General features: G+C 42.5%; 1 protein-coding gene across 1 annotated transcript in view; it reads right to left on the bottom strand.

The window, feature by feature from the left end:
• Nucleotides 1-23,863, bottom strand: part of LOC126419301 (acidic fibroblast growth factor intracellular-binding protein) — a 101,129-nt gene that overhangs the window by 39,137 nt on the left and 38,129 nt on the right. The window contains exon 6 of the mRNA XM_050086476.1: nt 10,660-10,887. Coding sequence (XP_049942433.1) covers nt 10,660-10,887 — 228 coding nt within the window. The remainder of the gene's footprint in view (nt 1-10,659; nt 10,888-23,863) is intronic.

Here is a 23,863-nt window from a genome sequence, read left to right as displayed (position 1 = left end):
GGTAGAAGTGTTTTCAAATGTAGACTCAAGTTATTACTCCTTAAGAAGTATGCTGATAAAATGGAGTGCAACTGGGACACACACAGTCCTCAGCATTCTGAAATGGATAGCTGACTATCGTGGCACATTAGCAACTGTGTTATATTCAGTTTCGTGATAGGCTTAGGGTACAACTGTAAAATTCATTTACTAAGAATACTGTACTCTTTAATCCACCTGCATTATTTTATTTTATTTTACTTTTTATTGCAAATAGGACATCTGAAGACCACATTCCAATTTCAATTCTTCATTCTTTGTCCTTTTCTTTTCATCCAGTATGCCTTCATCTGTTCACAATGGTTCTTCTTTCTGTCTTCATACCATACTGAAGAAGTCTTTTTTAGCTACCCTGCCTTGGAATCCTTTATTTTCAATACTCTTTCCTTACAGGCTTCTCTGTTGTTTATATCTTCTATTTTTATATTCTTTCTTTCTAAATCCTTTTTTAACTCGTTACCCCACAAATATTTGGAAGTCTTATTAGTTAATAGCCTGTCTTGCATTCTAAATAGATGTCCAAAAAATATGAGTCTTCTTTTTCTCATTAATTTTGTAATATTTTTCTATATTTTGGTATACTTCAGCATTACTTTGTAATTTCCAACCTTCTGTTGTGTTTTCTGGTCCTAATATATTCCTTATAACTCACTTTTCTAGTACTTCTAATTTATCTAAATTATAGTTTAATACCAGGTATTTGCTTGCATATAGGTGTTCTGGCTTCACTACTGTGTTGTAATGCCTTATTTTCACATTTATGGATACGCCCCTTTTATTCTATAGATCTCTGATGATACCATATGCTCTCCCCATTTTATGCGACCTTTCCCCTATTGCAGATTTTTACAAAGCATTTTCTTGGATTATCTCCCCTAAATATTAAATTTTCTTACCCTCTCTACTTGGCCAATATCTGTTTTCAGAAATTCTGCTCACCCTTAATGTTTGTTACAAAATTTTGTATTTTCTGCAGAAATTCTTAAGCCAGTTCTGGAGGCTATTTCTTCCGGGAGAATTATTTGTGTTATTGCACATGCCACATTTTTGGAAAGTATAGCAAAATCATCTGCAAATGAAAGACAGTTGATTTTGATCTGTTTGTTTCCTCTTCCTAACCTTATAGGTTAGAAACTGAGTTCAAGGAGTTTTTCATTCCAAATTCTTACTATTTTCTCTAACACACTACTAAAAAGAATTGGAGTTATGCCATCACCTTGTCATACGCCTGCTTTTATTTTGAAAGGTGCATGTCAGAAAAGAGAACACGTTCTAGGATTTCTGTAAACACAGTTCTAATGTGCTATGGATAACAAGTGTATCACAGTGTGTGATTCAAATGGTGAGACAACTGTACCCATACTCCAAAGTTGAAGTACATAGGATAGTATGATTCTTGTGGACAAGACTTCTAAATTGCACACAGAGTCATCATAAAATCTTGACGGTATATGGGTCAAATGTAAGGTCTCATTCAGTCATAATGAAACAGTGCCATCAATTTGATTAAGGCCACATAGATTAGGAGATGCTGATTGGGAAATCTACATCTTGCACCACACAATTACTATCTTTTCAGCAAGCTGAAATAAATTCTTTTTGGAAAGCTGACAGAACATTTGAGGGGAAAAAAATTTTGCCACAATGAGGATATTCACGCAGCTCTGTAATCAAGAAGTGTATTTCGATTGTCGAGGAGTTGAGTAACTGGTTTTACGTTTGTAGTGCTTCAAGAATTTCTGCATAAATTCTAGAATCACTTGGCCTCCTACTGTCTCGAACACACAATATTTTAAATATAAGTGTGAGAGAGACTATCTACTGTGAGTCGCCTGTCTGTGTGTGCAGGTCCAAAGTGTGTAGTAAGAAGACCGTAGACATGGCGGTCGAACGGCACAGACAAGTATTTGCCGGTCACACCATGGAAGCCGTAGTGAAAGAACAAGGAGTGTTTATGTATTCTGTGCTGTTTTATAACTTTGACTATTGTAGTAAAAAAAAAAAAAAACTGTTGAAATATTGTTAATTGTTGTTCGTTTTGGACATTGAGAGGATAAGAGGTGTGTTCAGATTCAGAATGAGAATGGACTTGGGTTTTAAGCCAACCTTTGCTTATGTGTAAATGAACTCTGGTTTTAACCTTTGGACACGTGAAGGGACATACTTGATAGTGTTTGTTTATGTGGAGAATGAGTTTTGTAAAAGTTTGATGTTCAAATATACGTCGTGAAGTTAAGCAAAAGAAACTGTGCACGCCTGCTTATTTTTATAATTAGAAAGAATCTTGAGAAACTCCTGTTCCTAGCAGATATACTTCAGAGAAGAAGAGAAAAGGGGGTTGCAGCAGCAGCAGCAAGCTAACCAGCAAGGAAAGGTTGGTTGGTTTGTGGGTTTAAAGCGACCAGACTGCGACGGTCATCGGTCCCTTTTTCCAAATACAAAGAACACCCACAGCGAATAAAAACGAGGAACAGAAGAGAGCACAGACGATACAGAACAAGAGAAACTGAGACAAAGACAAGACAAAACGAACTAAAACCACACAGAGTGTGACGGTGGTTGGCCGACCATAGAAATAAAAAAGGAAAAGCCAACCACTTAGAAACACTTTAAAAAATCAGTTTAAAATCATAGGCCAAAGGCCAGAATCAACACAAACCAATAAAATAAAACAGAAACACTCAGATTAAATGATAAAATCCCCCTGCCCAAATAAAACATAAAACCAAGTCAGCCATAGTGGAGTCGTCTGTTAAAAGGGCAGGGAGCGTAGCAGGCAGCGCAAATGTCTGCCTGACCACAGCTAAAAGGGGGCAGGCCATCAAAATGTGGGCCACTGTCAAAGCCGCCCCACAGCGACATAGAGGAGGGTCCTCCCGGCGCAGTAAATAACTGTGTGTCAGCCGGGAGTGGCAAATGCGGAGCCGGCAAAGAACTACTGAGTCCCTGCGAGTGACTCGCAGGGATGACCGCCACACAGCCGTCGTCTCCTTGACAGCACGGAGTTTATTGCGCATTGTCAGTTCGCGCCATTCATCGTCCCATAGCGCCAAGATTTTGCGGCGGAAGACTGCCCGCAAATCAGTCTCTGGGAGGCCAACGTCCAGAGATGGCTTACTGGTGGCCTCTTTCGCCAGGCGGTCAACATGTTCGTTACCCAGGATACCGACATGACCGGGGGTCCACACAAAGACCACAGAGCGGCCGCAACGGGCAAGAGTATGCAGAGACTCCTGGATAGCCATCACCATACGAGAACGAGGGAAACACTGGTCGAGAGCTCATAAACCGCTCAGGGAATCGCTGCAGATAACGAAGGACTCACCTGAGCAGGAGCGGATATACTCTAGGGCACGAAAGATGGCGACCAGTTCAGCAGTATAAACGCTGCAGCCATCCGGCAAGGAACGTTGTTCGGAATGGTCCCCTAGAGTGAGCACATATCCGACACGACCAGCAACCATCGAACCGTCAGTGTAAACAACACCAGAGCCCTGATACGTGGCCAGGATGGAATAAAAGCGGCGGTGGAAGGCCTCTGGGGGGACTGAGTCCTTAGGGCCCTGTGCCAAGTCGAGCCGAAGGCAAGGGCGACGAACACACCACGGGGGTGTATGCAAAGTAGCCCCGAAAGGAGGTGGAACAGTGAAACCCTGAAGCCCAGAGAGAAGCTCTTTGACGCGGACCGCTATTGTACAACCAGACCGGGGCCGACGTTCTGGCATACGGACGACCGACCGCGGGAACAGGAGACGATAGTTTGGATGCCCGGGCGAGCTTAGAACATGGGCAGCATAAGCGGCCAGCAAACGTTGGCGTCGGAAACGCAGTGGAGGTACACCTGCCTCCGCTAGTACGCTGTCCACAGGGCTGGTGCGGAAAGCACCAGTGGCAAGGCGTATCCCGCTGTGGAGAATTGGGTCCAGCACCCGTAACGCAGATGGGGATGCTGAGCCATAAGCCAGGCTCCCATAATCCAGACGGGACTGGATTAACGCCTGGTAGAGCCGCAACAGGGTAGAGCGGTCGGCGCCCCAGCGGGTGCGGCTCAAGCATCTCAGAGCGTTTAGATGCCGCCAACACGTCTGTTTAAGATGCCGGATATGAGGCAGCCAAGTCAACCGGGCATCGAAAACCACCCCCAAAAACTTGTGGGTCTCCACCACAGCAAGGAGTTCGTCGGCAAGATAAAGCCGCGGCTCAGGATGGACTGTTCGGCGCCGGCAGAAATGCATAACGCGGGTCTTGGCTGCCGAAAACTGAAACCCATGCGCTACAGCCCAAGACTGCGCCTTACGGATAGCGCCCTGTAGCTGACGTTCAACAGCTGCAATGCCAGTAGAGCTGTAATAAAGGCAGAAGTCGTCAGCATACAGGGAAGCGGAGACAGAATTTCCCACGGCCGCAGCAAGCCCGTTAATGGCTATTAAAAACAGACAGACACTTAAAACAGAGCCCTGTGGCACACTGTTCTCCTGGACGTGGGAGGAACTATAAGAGGCCGCAACTTGCACGCGGAAGGTACGACACGACAGAAAATTGCGGATAAAAATCGGCAGAGGACCCCGAAGGCCCCATCCATTAAGCGTAGAAAGAATGTGATGACGCCATGTCGTATCGTACGCCTTCCGCATGTCGAAAAAGACAGCAACCAGGTGCTGACGGCAGGCAAAAGCAGTACGGATGGCCGACTCCAGGCTCACCAGATTGTCGGTGGCGGAGCGGCCTCTACGGAACCCACCCTGAGACGGAGCCAGAAGGCCCCGAGACTCCAGTACCCAATGCAAGCACCGGCTCACCATCCGTTCAAGCAACTTGCAAAGAACGTTGGTGAGGCTAATGGGACGGTAGCTGTCCACCTCCAGAGGGGTCTTTCCAGGATTCAAAACGGGGATGACAATGCCTTCCCGCCATTGCGACGGAAACTCCCCCTCGACCCAAAGACGGTTGTAAAGATCGAGAAGGCGCCGCTGGCAGTCCACTGAAAGGTGTTTCAGCATCTGACAGTGGATGCCATCTGGCCCAGGAGCGGTATCAGGGCAAGCAGCTAGGGCACTGCGAAATTCCCACTCACTGAATGGAGCATTGTAAGATTCCGGGTGGTTGGTGCGAAATGAAAGGCTCCGACGTTCCATCCGCTCTTTAATGGAGCGGAAGGCCTGGGGGTAATTCGCAGAAGCGGAACTCATAGCAAAATGCTCTGCTAAGCGATTTGCAATGACGTCGGAGTCAGTACAAACGGCTCCATTCAGTGAGAGCGCAGGGATGCTGGCAGGGGTCCGATAGGCGTAGATGCGTCGAATCTTGGCCCAGACCTGCGAGGGAGTGACATGGAGGCCAATGGTGGACACATACCGCTCCCAGCACTCCTTCTTGCCTTGGCGGATGAGGAGGCGGGCCCGCGCACGCAGCCGTTTGAAGGCGATAAGGTGGGCTAAGGAGGGATGGCGCTTGTGACGCTGGAGCGCCCGCCGGCGTTCTTTAATCGCTTCAGCGATCTCAGGCGACCACCAAGGCACAGCCTTCCGCCGAGGGGACCCAGAAGAACGGGGAATGGCAGACGCGGCGGCAGTAACGATGCCGGTGGTGATCGATTGAACCACCGCATCAATGTCATCAGTAGAGAGAGGCTCAAAAGCGGCAGTGGAGGAGAACAAATCCCAGTCAGCCTTATTCATAGCCCATCTGCTAGGGCGCCCAGAAGAGTGACGCTATGGTAGTGACAAAAAGAGCGGAAAGTGGTCACTACCACACAGGTCGTCATGCACACTCCATTGGACAGACGGTAAGAGGCTATGGCTACAGATGGAAAGGTCAATGGCGGAGTAGGTGCCATGCGCCACACTGAAGTGTGTGAAGGCACCATCATTTAACAGCGAGAGATCGAGCTGCGACAATAAATGCTCAACGATGGCGCCTCGACCTGTGGCCACTGACCCACCCCACAGAGGGTTATGGGCGTTGAAGTCGCCCAATAGCAAGAAAGGTGGCGGCAATTGGGCGACCAGTGCAGCCAGGACATGCTGCGAGACATCACCATCCGGTGGAAGGTAAAGACTGCAGACGGTAATAGTCTGTGGCGTCCACACGCGTACAACGACAGCCTCTAAAGGCGTCTGTAGAGGGACAGACTCGCTGTGCAGAGTGTGAGGGACATATATGCAGACGCCACCAGACACCCTTTCATAAGCTGCTCGGTTCTTATAATAACCCCGACAGCCACGGAGGGCGGGGGTTCGCATTGCCGGAAACCAAGTTTCCTGCAGAGCAATGCAAAGGAAAGGATGAAGGCTGATAAGCTGGCGGAGCTCAGCTAGATGGTGGAAGAAACCGCTGCAGTTCCACTGGAGGATGGTATTGTCCATGGCGGAGAAAGGCGTGACGGGACTGGGAAGGCAGATTACGCCGCTGGGTCACCTGCTGCCTCCGATGGAGCACCCGTGCTAGCGCTATCCATGGCGTCTGAGGGACCGGCGAGATCCAGGTCCTCAGCGGACGCCAGGATCTCCACCTCGTCCTCAGACGCAGAGCTGGAAGGTGGCAGTGGGGTGGCTGCCACCGCGAGTTCCTTGGGCTTAGAGCTCTTCTTCTTTTATTTCTCACGCTGCTCCTTGGGTTTAACTGGCTGGGAGTGCTTCACCGATTCAGTCTCCGGGACTGAGGAGGATCGTGAAGCCCGTCGACCAGCTGATTGCGGGCACTTACGCCACTGTCGGTCGTCAGCCTTCCCACTGGTGGAAACCTGGGAAGGGAGGGACCCGAGGGACCCCTTGCGAGCGTGAGAAGCCGAAGAAGTTGGACACTTCTCCGGCTTAGAAGCAGGGACGGACGTCCCTGATGGGGGGGATGGTGTTACCCCTGAGGTAGGTGGCGCAGGAGCAACCCGGTGGGTAGAGCCCCCCACTGGCAAGGGGGCAGGAGGAGTTGTACCACTCAACGATCCGGCCGGAAGTCGCGAAACTGATGGGGCGAGCACAGGTGTTGTAGCAGCGGCGTAGGATGATGTCATTCTCACGGGATGTAATCGGTCGTATTTCCTTTTGGCCTCAGTATAAGTCACTCGGTCCAGGGTCTTATATTCCATGATTTTGCGTTCTTTCTGGAAGATTCTGCAGTCTGGCGAGCAAGGTGAATGATGCTCCCCGCAGTTGACACAGATGGGAGGCGGGGCACATGGAGTATCGGGATGAGACAGGCGTCCGCAATCTCGACACGTGAGGCTGGAAGTGCAGTGGGAAGACATATGGCCGAACTTCCAGCACTTGAAGCACCGCATCGGGGGAGGAATATAGGGCCTGACGTCACATTGGTAGACCATCACCTTGACCTTTTCCGGTAACATATCACCCTCGAAGGCCAAGATGAAGGCACCGGTAGCTATCTGATTTTCCTTCGGACCCCGATGAACGCGCCGGACGAAATGTACACCTCTGCGCTCCAAGTTGGCGCGCAGCTCGTCATCAGACTGCAAAAGAAGGTCCTTATGGTAAATAACTCCCTGGACCATATTTAAACTCTTATGCGGTGCGATCGTAACAGCAACATCCCCCAACTTGTCAGAAGCAAGTAACCGTCGTGACTGGGCAGAGGATGCCGTTTGGATCAGGACCGATCCAGAGCGCATTTTTGACAAGCCCTCCACCTCCCCAAACTTGTCCTCTAAATGCTCAACGAAGAACTGAGGCTTTGTGGAGAGAAAAGACTCCCCATCAGCTCTCGTACAAACTAAGAATCGGGGCGAATAATTGCTACTGCCATCCTGAGATTTACGTTCCTCCCACGGCGTGGCCAGAGAGGGGAACGTTTTCGGATTGTACTTTTCAGCATTAAATTGAGCCCGAGAACGCTTAGAGACTGCTGGCGGCTGGCCGCCAGCGAGAGATAATGTACCACGCTTCATTGCGGGTCATCCGCCCTGATGCCACCTACTCCGACCAAGGGCCCTCCCCACGGGCGCCACCCAGCCGCAGCAATAGCCACCTGACAGGACGGCCATTGCCGGGAGTCCTGATGCCCCAAGGAGATGGGCATCTACTCCTTGGCATACGTGGGGAGTTAACGGCGCAGGCATCAGTAGAGCGATCCCTGTGTTGTCAGGGGGCTACAACCAAGAGGGTACATGGCAGCCCCACCACAACGGGCTGGCTACCGTGCTGTATCTTAGGTGCAAAACTGTCCAAGGTCGTCGTCGCAGGTAAAAGAAACACTGCAGATTGCAGCGTGGGAATCGCACCCAGGGACGGATCCTCGCCCAAGAGATGGAAAACGAGCGGGACCCCAGTGCAACGACGAAAAAGCCGGCTAGAGGTCTCAACGCAAGATGGATACAGTGCACCATGTAAGGCGCCCTTCCCCAATTGGCTCGCTCTTCGGAATAATTTAGAAAGATGGAGGTCAAACCCGAGAGGGGACCATCACATACAGCCGAAACATTTGAGACTCCTTTTAGTCGCCTCGTACGACAGGCAGGAATACCGCGGGCCTATTCTTACCCCCGAACCCGCAGGGGGTAGCAAGGAAAGTCGATCGACCATCTCAAGTAAGTTTATCGTTAAAGAATTGGGATTTTGCTCACATACTTCACCACTTTAAGTCGTCCAAAGTGTTAGACATTGTGACTGTTGTTTACAGAGACTTGGTGACAACACTGAAATATAGCATCGTGTATCTGACTTGTCTATTTGAATTCACGGCTTGTTTTAAGACGTATATATTAATAAAACTGTTGTGTAAATAAAAAGACACAAAGAAATCAACTTGCATTGAAATTTAATATCTGTGTTCTGTGGTTCTTGAGGGATTTAAGCCTGCAGTGATTAACCAAGCACCTCTACCGAAGAGTATATTCAAAGCTATTAGATATCTGGCGAGATTAACAAGATGTAACTCAAGTCTAGAGGCATTCCGACACTAAAAAAGCATAGTAGATCCACAACTGAAAATAACAGTAATCAATCCTACTCTAGCAGTAATTAATCCTACTCACCAACGAAACCTGTCTTTCTCAAAATATGGATTCTTGGTTGTGTGCCTTCTTCCTAGTGTAAATATCTTTTAGTCTCAACAAGACTTCTCTAAATGCACTAGACATCTTTTCAAAAAGTATTTTCTATAGTCAAGGATAAAATGATGGAAATTACAAAGTCTATGGAAAATGGACTACAAGGCCAAATATTCTGAATATACTTATTCATTATCAGATAAAACGGGCTGCAGTCTACTGTTTAGTTACAGAGTGTTTATCTTGCAGCCATCAGTCCGAAAACTAGTTTGATGCGGCTCTCGACATTAGCTTATCCGATGCAGGCCTCTTCCTCTCAACACAGCTGCTGCAACGCCATTTGAACCTGCTTACTGTCATCGAGCCTCGGTTCTTCTCTTCAATTTGCAGCCCTCACACTTCTCTCGATTACCAAATGTATAACTCCCTGGGCCTCAAGAGGTGTCCTATCAACTGATCCCTTCTTTAAGTTACAGTGTGCCATAAAGTTCTTTTTCCTCCAGTTTTATTCAGCAGCTCTTCAATGGTTAACCAATCTACCCATCTGATCATCAGCATTCTTCTATAGTTAGTTACATTATCAGTAACAAACAGTTCAACTGTATCAGCACTGATGTCAGTAAAGATATACTTATAAACAAATTGTTGTAAAAACAATGTAGGAAGGGACAGATTGATACCTATAGGAAACATAACATGCTAAGTTGCAGACAGGCACAATAAAAAGTCACTTACTCATAAGATTTTGGCCACAACCTTCATAGGAAAAAGATAAACATACACCATTCATTCACACAAGCAAGCACACCTCACGCATACATGATCACCAACTCCAGCATCTAAGACCAGAATGCAACAATATGGAAGGGGTGGGCAAGGTGAAGGGGACACGTTAGCAGTGCACGGATGGAGGAAGAGAGGAGTGCTGCATGGAGGAATGGGCAGGAACTGGAATGCCAACAGGCGTAGCATCACCACCTTGTGGGGCAGGGTTGTGGGGAAAATGGAGTGAAAAAGGAGAGGAGTGGGGAAAGTGGGTGGGTGCACTGGCAGGGACTGGCAAACAAAGAGGGTAGGAAATGAGAATGGGGAGGAGATGATAGGGCAGAGGCGGTGGAAACTGATGGGTGGAGGGTGTGAGGACAGTATGTTATCAGAGATGGGAGATGGCTTGGGTAGTGAAACTGCCATTGAAATCTACCATGTTGCGCCACAGGATGGTCTACTTTGCTCTTGGCCATAGTTTCGCAGTGGCCATTCATCCTGGTGGACGGCTGGTTGGTATTAATACCAATAACATTTTTGATGAAGGTCTTGGTCGAAAACTTATACATAAGTTCTTAATTGTGCCTGTCTGCAACTTAGTGTGTTATCTTTATGGTAAATAGCAACCCTACATAGCTGATATTCCTACCTGGAGTTTTAATTGTTATAAAAATATTTTATATTATGAAATATGGGTTTTCTAAAATCATACAAGAATGAAAATGTAGGAACAAACTGTATGTATCAACCAAAACCTCACCACAGGAATAAGGGAATTTCTAAGATATAAGTATCACAACAGTTACACTTACTGTCACAACAGTTACACTTACTGTCACAACAGTTATACTTACTGCTTATGTTCTTTCTCTTTATCCTGCAGGCATCTGAGTTCACGCAGGTCAAGCAAGAACTCTCTGTCTAGGTCAGTGTGATCATGTTCTGTCCCTGGATCTCGATATGTCCAACTTCCCATGATAGCATGAGCACAGTGTTCAAAATCAGACAGTACTAGATGTTGCAGCTTGCGTTTTCCTGTCTCAAAGCGAGCCAGTCCTATAAAGACAACAGCAGCGTAGCGTCTGCAAATAAACACATAACTTACATCTATTTCAACACATCACAACGTTTGCTCATAATTCCATTAAATCACCTTAATAATACTATAATCTAAGACCATAAAAAGTAAAACTAATTAATTTATTCTCATCATTTATCAACAAGCTTAAGATGAAAATGTATTCATGAGATCTACAAGAACATAGACAGTGGTACCTGATATTTGATAGCCTTAAACAGTTTCACTAAACAAAATATGTTCTTACACAACACCTGGTCAGGCATGTGACTGCATGCAGTTGTATGCAAACAGAAGCCGATGTTTTGCTCTCTAGGGGAAGATGTTACAAAGTGGTTTAATGTTTTCTACTCATATTCCATTAAGTTGTCTTGTTTCAAAAAAACATCACCAACATGAACTCTTATTTTAAGAAGGAAAAAGCACACTCGCAAAATATCAGCCCCATAAATAGATCCCGCACAAAAATTTGGACCATAATTCAGACAATAAGCAGTTCAAGTACAGATTTTAAACATTAAATCAAACAATGGAAACTCCAGGTAGGAATATCAGCAACATAGAAAAAGATAGATTGCTACATGTCAAATTGCAGGCAGGCACAATTAAGAGAGACTCACAATTATGTTTTCAGCCACAGCCTTCGTCAGTAAACACACACACACACACACACACACACACACACTCAAGCAAGCACAACCTCACGCGCAAACACGCATTCTGGCCCTTGATGGTGGAGTAGGCGGTTGTGTATGTGTGAGGGGTGTTTGCTTTGTTGCTTGCTTTTGCTCTTTTTTTTGTGTGTGTGTGTGTGTGTGTGTGTGTGTGTGTGTGTACTAACGAAGGCTGTGGCCAAAAGCTATATGGGAGTGTCTTTTAATCACGCCTGTCTGCAATTTGACGTGTATTCTTTACGTTAAGTAGTAATCTATCTTTTCCTATATTGTAGATTTTAAACTATCATGCGCACAGGTTGTTTGTCATTCACTCCACCCCACTGCAGTCACCGAGCAGGAAGTACTGTGCAGCGGAGTAAGAGGTTTGTGAAATTGATAACATACTTTCTTCAGTGTGTCAGAGTGTGCAGTTTCTAGCTATAGCTGGTGCCAGAGATCTCTCTGCTTTGAAAATTTGTATGTTGTGATTCACGAACGCAGTGTAAATGAATGAAACAAATTAATGTGTCACTGAGGAAATGGCATAGCTCTGTTTGATTGCTAACATTGCTGTTGTGGCTTACTTTCTTTGGATTTTAAAGCTAGCACAATTAAAGTGAAGTACATTTGCAGGAGATGCACTTTTCTTCAATGTAATAGGCATGATTAATTGTAAATTGAAGAGCATTAACTTCATTTCATAACAATTCAGTGGTTTAGGTTTACTCATTTTAATTTTTACGTGCCTGTATCTGTAAGGTCAAGACCTGCAGTTCAAGAAAAAATTAATAAGATGATAGACAATCAAATAATTGAACACAGTGTAAGTGGTTACTACAATCCACTGTTGGTTGTTAAGTAAGGTAGCAGAGTGTTCCTGGTCTTACAGAGATTAGATTAGATTAGATTAGTTTACGTTCCATAGATCCGTGCTGAGGAGATCCTCGTGGATGTGGAACATGTCATTTTTTTTTAAAAAAAAGCTGAAATAATAATACTAATAGTATGAATATATACAATACATCATTTGTTTCTATTAAAAAATTCATCAATGGAGTAGAAGGAGTTGGCCACTAGTAAGTCTTTCAGGCTCCTTTTAAACTGATCTTTATTTGTAACTAAATTTTTTATGTTTACTGGCAAATTATTGAAGATGAGTGTTCCTGAGTAGTGGACCCCTTTTTGAACTAAAGTAAGTGCTTTTAAGTCCTTGTGCAGATCAATTTTGTTCCTGGTATTGTATGCATGAACTGAGCTGTTTGTTGGAAAAAGAGATATATTATTTAAGACAAATTTCATTAATGAGTAAATATACTGAGAGGCAGTAGTTAGTATACCCAGTTCTTTGAAGAGGTTTCTACAGGACGTCCGTGAATTTACTCCACAAATAATACATATTACATGCTTTTGGACTCTGAAAACTTTTGTTTGACTTGAAGAGTTACCCCAAAATATTATACCATATGACATTATGGAATGGAAGTAGGCAAAGTATGCAAGCTTTTTCATTTTTATGTTGCCTATGTCTGCTAACACTCGAATTGCAAATACAGATTTGTTAAGGCGTTTCTGCAGTTCTGTGGTGTGCTCTTCCCAACTGAATTTATTATCAAGTTGTAATCCCAGGAATTTAAGACTGTCAACCTCTTCTATCTGCTCTTCTTCGTATTTTATGCATATGCTGGGTGGAAACCTCTTACAGGTTCTGAATTGCATATAGTGAGTCTTATCGAAGTTTAATGTCAGTGAGTTGGCTTTAAACCATTTATTAATATCCATGAAAATGTCATTAGCAGATCTTTCTAGAACTACACTTGACATACTATTTATTGCAATACTTGTGTCATCTGCAAACAAAACGAACTCTACTTCTGGCAGTGTAACTGATGAGAGATCATTAATGTACACAAGAAAAAGCAATGGCCTAAGATGGATCCTTGTGGGACACCACATGTAATTTCTTCCCATTCTGATGATGACTGATGACTTAATTCACTAGTCCCTTGCATTGACACCCTTTGTTTCCTGTTAGTGAGGTATGACTTGAACCATTTTGCAGCACTGCGTGTGACACCATAGAATTCTAATTTACTTAAAAGGATTTTGTGGTTCACACAATCAAATGCCTTTGACAAATCACAGAAAATACCTGCTGCTTGTAATTTGTTATTTAATGAATTAAGTACATTTTCACTGTAGGTGTAAATAACCTTCTCGATATCAGAACCCTTCAGAAATCCAAACTGTGTTCTTGATAATATGTTATTTGTGGTCAGATGGTTGAGCAGCTGCCTGTACATTACTTTTTCTAAAATTTTTGAGAATGCTGGCAAAAGTGAAATCGGTCTGTAGTTTGATGGTATCTCTTTATCCCCTTTCTTGAATAGAGGCTTAACATTTGCATATTTTAGCCAGTCAGGAAATGTCCCAGTTATAATTGACTGGTTACACAAGTAACTTAGAATTGTACTAAACTCACAAGAACATGCCTTAATTAACTTTGTTGATATTTCATCGTACACACTAGAATGCTTTGTTTTTAAAGATTTTGTTATGGACGTTATTTCTTTTGGTGAAGTGAGTGATATATTCATGTACTTGAAGCTATTTGTGAAGGCTAGTTTCAGATATTCAAGGGCATTATTTACTGATCCTGAAAGTCCCATTCTATCAGTAACGGATATAAAGTACTTGTTAAATAGATTTGCCACACTATGCCCATCAGTTACAAATGTGTCATCTACCCTTAGTGCTATTTGCTCCTGTTCCTTTCTGGTTCTACCAGTCTGCTCTTTCACTATATCCCATACTGTTTTTATTTTGTTCCCTGACATTGCTATCTTCTTCTCGTAGTGCATTTGTTTAGACATCTGAATTACTTTTTTTAATGTTTTACAGTATTCCTTGTATTTAGCTAAATCATCAGCATTGGAGCTATTCTTGATCAACAGATACATTTTCCTTTTTGTCTTACAGGAAATCTTTATTCCTTGTGTAATCCATGGTTTTATTATAGACTTCTGTTTAATTTGAGTAACTTTTAGAGGAAAACAGTTTTCAAACATGGTACTGACATTGTTCATGAATGTGTTATATTTTTCATTCAAGAAAAACATCTTTCCAGTTCATATCTTTGAGCAGTTTTCTAAAACACTCAATTTTTGGTTGATTGACTACTCTCCTGTACTCAGATTTAGCAGTCTTGATAATCTGCTTAGAATTTACATCTAAAACAAGGAGCTGCATGTCATGATCTGATAGTCCATTTATAACAGGTTTTATGATATGATTTTGTTCCTTTGATTTGTCTATAAAAATGTTATCAATGGCTATCCTTGAGGATTTAGTGATCCTAGTTGGAAAGTTTACAGTGTGAGTTAGATTGAAAGACAACATTACTAACTGCAGTGAATGTTTACTGGAAGATTGCATTAGAAAATCTGTATTAAAGTCACCAGCAATCAAAATTTCTTTGTTTCTTCCTGTTAAATAACCCAAAAGAGCTTCTAGATGATCTAAGAATAGATTATAATTTCCTGCAGGTGCTCGGTAAATAGTTATTATTATATAGGATCTGTTATGGAACTCTACTTCTGTTGCACATGCTTCTAGATGCTGCTCTAAACAGAATTTATTAATGTCAATGTTCTTGAATTTATGGCAGTTTTTGATACATGTGGCAACTCCTCCTCCATCCATATCTACTCTGCAGAAGTAGGAAGCTAGCTTAAATCATGAAATGTCTAACATATCTATATCAGTGGTCACTTGATGTTCAGAGAGGCAGATTATGTCAATTTGGTTAGATGAATTCATTTCGTCGATACAAATGAGTAGTTCATCAACTTTATTTCTAAGTCACGGAGTGTTCTGGTGTAATAAAGATAACTGATACTGCATACTAATGGGATTGTAACTGCTTTGGCGAAGATGAACTGGCAGTTTCTGATTACTTTCTGTTAAACACTGTTTAAATGGAGGCTGTATGATAAAATCTGACTCCTGTTCATCTGTTTTCTCAAACTGAGTGTGTCTGCCAATCTCTCTTCCCTATCCTAAAAAAGGCATCCCTCTGACACCTGTGACCACTGGTATTTTATCACTTGTGCCAGTGTCCCCCCTTAAGTTTTCTGCAATCAACCCAGACAGTTTCCCCTTCCCTTTCCTAGTGAGGTGAAGGCCATGCCTAGTGTAGTCCCACCTATCGATAGCATCCACAGGAATCAAACCAATATGGGACCCTATATCCGTCCTAAGCAGCCACTCCAACTCCAAGTTCACCCTCCCTACGGAAGAGTTCAAATGAGGCCGATCATGGCGTCTCAACACAGACACAAATCCCACACTCGTATGCTTCATTGCTGACGCTATCTTCACCAGGTCACTCTCTATGGAATATTCAGAGTCTCTGCCAATGCTATTTTCCGGACCACCCACTATATGTAAGTACTCTCAATAAACGTATTGAAAGAGTCAGACCTATGTGTATTGATGAATTGCTAGCTACGTTTGAACAAGCCAGATATTTCAGTTCACTGGATTTGACAGTTGGATACTGGCAAGTAAGGTTCCACAAAAAGTTGAAAGATTATGCAGTTTTCTTGTTTGACTGAAACCTGTATCATTTCAAAGTACTGGCTTTTGGGTTAAACATTTCACTTTCAGTATTTATTCATGCTTTAGATGAAGCTTTGGGGAAAGACTTCTTACAAGAACGATTATCTATATAGATGATATTTTAATACTGTCCAAGACATGGGAAGAGTACTGTACTCTTTTAACAAAAACACAGCAAAAGGTTTTGTGAGAAAGGTATTACTACTAAACTGTCCAAATTTCATGCTGGTAGGGAGGAGTGGACATGTGACAAAGGGATATCAGAAGCTTCTTAGAATATTGAAGAAGCATTAGGGAATGTGTCCATACTGTAACATCCTATGATACATGAGCCATTTAAAATAGCAACGAACATATCAGAATATGGTGTCGCTTCTGAATTATTTCAAGGGTAATGGAATCCTGAAACTGGGTTGCATGAAACTATCATTTTAACAGTAAAAGTCTTAATAAGCATGAATTAGATTACACAGATGTGGAAAAGGAACTAGTAGTTATCATATGGAGTATTCAAAAATTCCAAATGCTTGTTTTTACAAGAATTTCAAATAGAAATTTAATTACATATCGGGCTCTCATAACAAAGTTCCCGATGTGTGGTCAAGATTTAGGTGTCGATGAGATGGACTGAAGGACCTGGTGTCATTTTTGCAATCATTTTCTAACCTTAAATTATACTAATGACAAATTCAGTGCTCTAGCCTTAAGAATAAAGCAGGGTATAAAAACAGAGGAATATTTTAGTATTAAATTTCAGCAATGTGAAAAGGCATTGTTCTTACCAACTGTGGCAGCATTATGAATGATAACTGATGGTATCTTGTTCTGGAGATTTAATACTACTTTACCTAGTTCAAAACTGTGCATACCTCAAAGTGTTGAAAAAGATCTAATATGATTTATCCATAAGGATATGGACATTTTGGTATTCCTGAGGCATACGAATAAATTTTTTTACTTCAAGAACTTGAGCCCAAAAATAGTAAAACTACTATGATCTTGTGAAATATCTCAGAAGTTTAAGATGTTACATCATTTAACCGCTGCTGATTTTTTTGAACAGTTACCTACATGTCGAGTAGGTGTCACTTACATCTATTATCCTATCAAACAAGCTAACCCAGATACAGTAATAAAATGTTTCAGATACTATTTCAAAGATTTAGGTAAGCCTCATCGATTCTTCACAGATAAAGGATCACAATTTACAAGCAATAGTTTCAAAGAGCTTCTAGTATGGAAGGAAAAAGACATATGGCTATTTCAAAAGATCATCTGTAATCTAACCCTTGTGAACAAGTAATGAAAGAGTTTTAACACATGTGCAGAACATATTGATCTAACAAGCGTAAGCCAGGGGCTCAGTTGATTCTTGACTTCCAAACTATTTTGAATTAACAACTCCATATGTCTACAGGTTTACCACAGGTAAAAATTGTGAATAAAACTTTCATTGGTGAACCAATACTGAAGCTGTTTAAGTGACGACCTTCAATAGAAACTGAAGTAGAAGAACAACAGAACACAGTGAAGAAAATGTTCAAAATCAAGCAGACAGTACATCACAAAACTTCCACAAAACAGCAATTACACCTGCATTCCAGGTTAATGACTGGAATTTAAAAAAGGAAACCAGCAAGTTTTTCCACACTACAGGGGGCTCCTCATGGTGCGGGGTCTACCTCATCCAAAAGCAGTTTTCTTAGTAGATCCGGAGACTGGTCAAGAAAAAGGATTATACAATAACGACATGTTAAAGAAATTCATATCCCCAGAGAATCTGTGATCTTTGCAGATTTGGAAGGTTGACATCTGTTGGGTGTACCCGTTAACTGTAGCAGCATTCCATACTTTGTTTTCCCTGTAGCAGTTTCTTCCACCCTTACTTTCCTGTTGGCTTTAACATAAATTCATCTCCTACTGTCCTGTCCTAGAAGTAAATACACCTTATGAAGGTTCTATATAGACCTAAAAGGTGTCAGGTAACAACACATGTTAGGTACATCAACTAAAAAGTGGGAAGACAGAAAAGGAAACTATTCCCTAAATGGAGTATGACGCACTATCATGCAGGTGAGAAAGAAGCTTTTGGCAAGTTAACTGTTTTGCTGCTGTGGCTAAGACTATGTTCACTTAGGTAAACACTCCAAATTGCATTTTTCCACTGTTTTTGATGTGAGTGGGGTGTGACCACTTTGACAATGAAGAATAAAGACAGTCTTTATAAGCTAGTAGTAATGAAGAGATCCCTCATGGACAGTCATGGTCAACAAGTATCTATTGGAAGGTGAAGACTAGCTGGGGCGGCATGCATCAATGCTATAAGTAACAAGTAGAAAAACAAACATACGAGGAATAAAATGAGAGAGGGCTCATAATTGGATGATTTAATGGAATATATGTACCTATGGCATTGCAAGAAGCACTGGTGAAAAGAAGGAGTAAAGAAATATACGTATGGAATGACCAAGTAGATTTGATATGCTACTGAGAAACATCGTCACTGGGAGGGATAAAATAAGGGTCAGAGGCTGTGCATACTGTTAAAGATTTGAGATGGAGCATACCTAGTTTTAAAAGGGTATCAGAGACGAGAAGGACAGGTGAACCCAGGGAAGAGAGGGCCTAATCCTTGGTCAGGTGAATCCATAGATAGAATGACCAGTGACGAAAAGGTATTTACACTGTATCTGCCAATAGGAGAAGGCATAAGGCAGCTCTTCCAGAGGTAAGAAGCTGTACAGTGACTATTAGTCACACTAGCAGTGCTGTCAAAAATAGTTAAAGCTAATCAAAGTTACCTGGGCACTGATGATTCTTTGCATTTACATTTCTGCACACATTTGACTTACCACAGATCTGAGATTTGAAATTACAGAGAGTGGTGCAGGTTAAAATATCAGCACAAATTCATTATGGTAAAGATGAACCTAAACATTTTCTATCTCAATAAATTTGAGAAATTTGTGCTGTTATGATCAATTAATTAAAAACAATGTAAATGCTGTTACTTTTGAGTAAGGGCACTGCAATAATGGTACAATACAATCAAACAGGGTAAATACCTCTCATGTATTGAACTACGAAAAGGAAATAATGTATGTATAAAATAATTAGGTGATAGTATGAATGAAAATTCAATACAAACAGAGTAATAAATTGTGAAAAGGGAAAGTCATTTACTACATTATAGCATGCAAGGCACAAGTGTATGGTTGAAATGGACATAAACCAGTATTTTGATTGAAGTGAGTAAGTCTGAAAGGAGGCTATTGAAGAGACTATCTTTTAACTAAGACAGCTGAAACACATCATATTTTTCTATAGTGAAAATGCAAAGTGGAGAGCTAAACTTCCATGAAATTAAAAAAAAGGGGGGGAGGGCAGGGGGGGGAATGTATGTGAGAAATGATTAATCAAGGCATATCTTACAAAGAAAAGGAATAGAGAATGTGATGGTGATTTTTGTAATATGGATAGATAAGTAAGTAGAGGCACTGTGGATGATAGCTGTCACGTTTATCCTAGGAAACCTAATATTCATTAATTAAAAAGGACTGAGAGAAAAGAAATATACTCATATACTTGTTTTTGTTGTTTGAAAAAATAACAATGAGTTTGGTCTCAAGGGACATTAAGTTTAAATAATAATAAGTGAATGAAAGTTAAAATTGTTGTTATTTAGTGAATAATAATAGCAAATATCTTAAGGGAGAGCACTATCATATCTGGTAAAGTACCAATGGCTACAGGTGACAGAATAGCAGTTCTTTTTTAGGATAGGGAGGGTGAAACAAACGATGTTCAGAGACAGGTTGAAAATGACATTCACGCCGATAAAACAGGCAACCAGAAGCAAAGTCTAGTATACACAATTGATTCAAGCAACCCCTAACTGGAACTGTAGACGTTCAGAAATTGACAGAAAAATTAGGTCCATCCAGTTGCAATTCCGCCAATTCATGAAATCATTTATCCTTATTGCACCAGAATGTCCGAGGTCTGAGGGGTAAGCTTAATGAGTTCAAAATTGTTAAGGCTTTTGTGGCCACCTGTTGACAAACTGCCTATTGGCTTCTGTCTCGGGTTCTTCAGCCGACGTTCATCTAATGTGCATGTCTCACCATGAGCTATTTCATGTGGAATGGCGATTTGTATGAACAGCTGGAAGGTGTTGCCATGGGTAGTCCTCTTAGTCCAGTGGTGGCCAACTTCCTCATGGAACAATTCGAAGCACAGGCACTGGACTTGGCGACTTGCAAACCTAAGGTGTGGTACAGGTACGTCGATGATACTTTCGTGGTGTGGAGCCATGGTGAAGAACAGCTCGGTGACTTCACTTGAACAGCCTCCATGCCAACATAACATTTACCATGGAAGTAGAAAAGGACAAGAAACTGCCATTTCTAAATGTGCTGGTCACAAGGGACGGCGAAAACCTGGGACACAGCGTGTATCGAAAACCAACACACACGGACCGATACCTGCACAAACTGTCAAACCACCACCCGAGCCAGAAAAGAGGCATGATTAGTACGCTCGTAATGAGAGCAGGGCGAATATGTGAGCCGCAACACCTCAAACGAGAAATGCAACACCTGGAAACTGTTCTGAGGAGCAATGGGTACTCCACAAATTATATTAGAAGTGTAACAGAGCCAAACACTCGGTGAAGTAAGGAACCAGAAAAATAAATGTTGGGTACAGCCTTTGTGCCATACATTCCCAGAGTGACTGACATAATTGGTCATATATTGTGTAAACATGGCATAAAGACGATTTTCAAACCAACAAGGAAGATCAAAGAGTGTCTTACATCGGCGAAGGAGAAAAGAGACCCACTTGTGATGTCGGGAATATACCGTATACCATGCACATGCAGAAAAGTTTATGTCGGAATGACTGGACGATCAATTAACACCAGGATCAAAGAGCATAAGTGACATTGCAGGTTGGGGCAGGTGGAGAAATCGGCCGTGTCAGAGCACGCACTGAATGAGACCGACCACGTAATAAAATTCGCCGACACAGGAGTTCTGGCTGTAGAGAAGCACTAGCACACGCGCTTGTTCAGAAAAGCTGTAGAAATACAAAAACACATGAACAGTTTCAATAAGAAAGAGGGAAGCCTTAAGATAAACAGATCCTGGCTTTCCGTACTGCAGTGAACGACCGTCGCAGGTAGCAAGAGGAGAACTGCACCGGAAATGACAGCGGAGAAGCCCTCGGACGTTGGCGTGCCAGGTACATATAGTCTGCGGCCGCGAGCTCGGCTCCAGTTCACCATCGGCAATGGAGGGTGAAGCTTTGACAATGCCAGCCACTCGTGCTGACGAAATGTCAGAAAAATCATTAGCTGAAGGTCGGCCGAAGAACCCGAGACAGAAGCCAATAGACACTTAATGAGTTGCTTATCTGTATTGAAAAATTAGAACTGAGCAACTGCCTCTCTGAAAATCAGATGACCACTGATACTTGTACATTAGATGTTACAGGACTTAAGTCAACCTTGTACTTCTGTAGAGAAAACATGGAGAAAGAAGGAGTTGCCACATTTGTCAGAAACTGTTTTAATTTCAAGAATATTGATCTTAATAAGATTTGCTCAGAGCAGCACTTAGAAGCTTGCACTACATAAGTGGTATTTCATAATAAGTCCTTTATAATAGTAAGTACACCAGAGCAGCCTTAGGAAACTTAAACCACTTCATACAAAATTGGAAGCTCTGTTGTTCCATCTCAGAGTAAAAAACAAGGAAACAGTGGTTTCTGGTGATCTGAATATGTTTTTATTGAAAAGCTGTGTCAGTGAGCAATTGTTGCTATCAGTAACACTGTTATTCAATTTAATTCCAACTGTGAACTTTGCAACTAGGGTATGTAAATGCTCGGAGACTGTTATTGATAATAACTTTGTAGAAAAATCTAGGGAAAAAAGTTGCATCACAAAACCAATAGTAAATGGGATATCTGATCATGCCATTCAACATCATATTTTAAATGTTGAAACTTGTCAGGATATAAAATATATTAAATCTGAGTACCAGAGGCTCATAAATCAGTCAAAAATGAAGAATCTTAAGAGATTTCTCAATGACATGACCTGGATAGATGTTTACAATACTTTCAATTCAAATGGAAAATACAAAGCATTCATTAATAAAGTTACTTCCACATCTGTTTTCCCCTAAACGTAAAACAAATCAAACAGAAGCCTAAAAATAAACCACGAAATACAAAAGGAATAAAGGTCTCATGTGGAACAAAAAGGAAACTATATCTACTGTCCACGAACAGCTCTGATGTTAGCACTGTAATGTAATACAAAGACTACTGCAAAATACTGAAGCAAGTAATCCAAAATCCAAGCATATTTATTACGAGAAAAAGATAATTACACCATGCAACAAAATACGAGGGCAGTTCAATAAGTAATGCAACACATTTTTTTTCTCGGCCAATTTTGGTTGAAAAAACCGGAAATTTCTTGTGGAATATTTTCAAACATTCCCGCTTCATCTCGTATAGTTTCATTGACTTCCGACAGGTGGCAGCGCTGTACGGAGCTGTTAAAATGGCGTCTGTAACGGATGTGCGTTGCAAACAACGGGCAGTGATCGAGTTTCTTTTGGCAGAAAACCAGGGCACCTCAGATATTCATAGGCGCTTGCAGAATGTCTACAGTGATCTGGCAGTGGACAAAAGCACGGTGAGACGTAGGGCAAAGCGTGTGTCATCATCGCCGCAAGGTCAAGCAAGACTGTCTGATCTCCCGCGTGCGGGCCGGCCGTGCACAGCTGTGACTCCTGCAATGGCGGAGCGTGCGAACACACTCGTTCGAGATGATCGACGGATCACCATCAAACAACTCAGTGCTCAACTTGACATCTCTGTTGGTAGTGCTGTCACAATTGTTCACCAGTTGGGATATTCAAAGGTTTGTTCCTGCTGGGTCCCTCGTTGTCTAACCGAACACCATAAAGAGCAAAGGAGAACCATATGTGCGGAATTGCTTGCTTGTCATGTGGCTGAGGGTGACAATTTCTTGTCAAAGATTGTTACAGGCGATGAAACATGGGTTCATCACTTCGAACCTGAAACAAAACAGCAATCAACGGAGTGGCGCCACACCCACTCCCCTACCAAGAAAAAGTTTAAAGCCATACCCTCAGCTGGTAAAGTCATGGTTACAGTCTTCTGGGACGCTGAAGGGGTTATTCTGTTCTATGTCCTTCCCCATGGTCAAACGATCAACTCTGAAGTGTATTGTGCTACTCTTCAGAAACTGAAGAAACGACTTCAGCGTGTTCGTAGGCACAAAAATCTGAACGAACTTCTCCTTCTTCATGACAACGCAAGACCTCACACAAGTCTTCGCACCCGAGAGGAGCTCACAAAACTTCAGTGGACTGTTCTTCCTCATGCACCCTACAGCCCCGATCTCGCACCGTCGGATTTCCACATGTTTGGCCCAATGAAGGACGCAATCCGTGGGAGGCACTACGCGGATGATGAAGAAGTTATTGATGCAGTACGACGTTGGTTCCGACATCGACCAGTGGAATGGTACCGTGCAGGCATACAGGCCCTCATTTCAAGGTGGCGTAAGGCCGTAGCATTGAATGGAGATTACGTTGAAAAATAGTGTTGTGTAGCTAAAAGATTGGGGAATAACCTGGTGTATTTCAATGCTGAATAAAACAACCT

Source organism: Schistocerca serialis, chromosome 9, assembly GCF_023864345.2.
Source record: "Schistocerca serialis cubense isolate TAMUIC-IGC-003099 chromosome 9, iqSchSeri2.2, whole genome shotgun sequence".
NCBI lineage: Eukaryota > Metazoa > Arthropoda > Insecta > Orthoptera > Acrididae > Schistocerca > Schistocerca serialis.
Note: the sequence above shows the minus strand (reverse complement) of the source record. Positions and strands in the feature narration are given on the sequence as shown.